The sequence below is a fragment of the Phytophthora parasitica genome (assembly GCF_000247585.1).
Source record: "Phytophthora parasitica INRA-310 unplaced genomic scaffold supercont2.2, whole genome shotgun sequence".
NCBI lineage: Eukaryota > Oomycota > Peronosporomycetes > Peronosporales > Peronosporaceae > Phytophthora > Phytophthora nicotianae.
Window position 1 is genome coordinate 1,913,003 of NW_008648988.1, and position 759 is coordinate 1,913,761.

The following is a 759-nucleotide window of genomic DNA, read 5'->3' on the forward strand; positions in this document are numbered from 1 at the left end:
TCGGTCTGGGCATAGCAGCCAACCATGCGCCACTGCTTAGCCATCTCCATCCAGCGCGTCTGCTGTTCGTCCGTGAAGAGCAGTCCCAGGTTCTTGAAGAACATCCCCGTATGGAGAGCAGTCGAAGACGGACAGCCCGTGAAGCCCTGCAATATCACGTGTAACAGAGCGGTATCTTCTTCATTGAGGCTATTGCGGTGAGCAATAATTTCCGCTTGTCCGGCCATCTGCGTAGCACGCTTGTATTGCTCGCCACGGGTGAGGTAGTACATTTTCTCGTGGTTGAAGACGGGGTCTTGTACCAGTAGCTGCTCTAGCCTCTCAAGCTTCTCGACGTTGCTCTTGCTCTGATGCAAAACGTAAGCCAGTTCCCTCGATGGCACGCTACTCTTGCAGCGCTCAGCATCCAGCGGCGACATGATAATGAAGGGTGCTAATCACAGTGCGAATTCAGAAATAAACTTCTTTTAGCCGATGGTTGGAGAAGGTTTACTCAACAGCTGAGAAAGTTGAAGTTTGCCATAATGACTTGGAGAATGTATTGGACATGTTGAAGTTGATCAAACCTTGGGGACAAAATAATGGTTCGCGTCAACGGAACTTTTGCTTGTTGTTGCTGCTGTTGGAATCGCAAAAAGTTTTATTCCTCATAAACGCTACGTCATACAAACCCAGGCTAGTGTAATAGGTTCATCGGCATCCATACGAGCCCTACCATGCTGCCGTCTACAGGCGTGACTTTGAAATCTCGTCGCGAAT

General features: G+C 49.3%; 1 protein-coding gene across 1 annotated transcript in view; it reads right to left on the reverse strand.

Annotated features, from left to right (window-relative positions):
• The window catches only part of PPTG_02642 (hypothetical protein), a gene marked incomplete at both ends in the record, with an annotated part of 2,257 nt that extends 1,838 nt beyond the window's left edge, over window positions 1–419 (reverse strand). Inside the window, one exon of the mRNA XM_008893841.1 lies at window positions 24–419. Coding sequence (XP_008892089.1) covers window positions 24–419 — 396 coding nt within the window. The remainder of the gene's footprint in view (window positions 1–23) is intronic.
• Window positions 420–759: the final 340 nt, after the last annotated feature.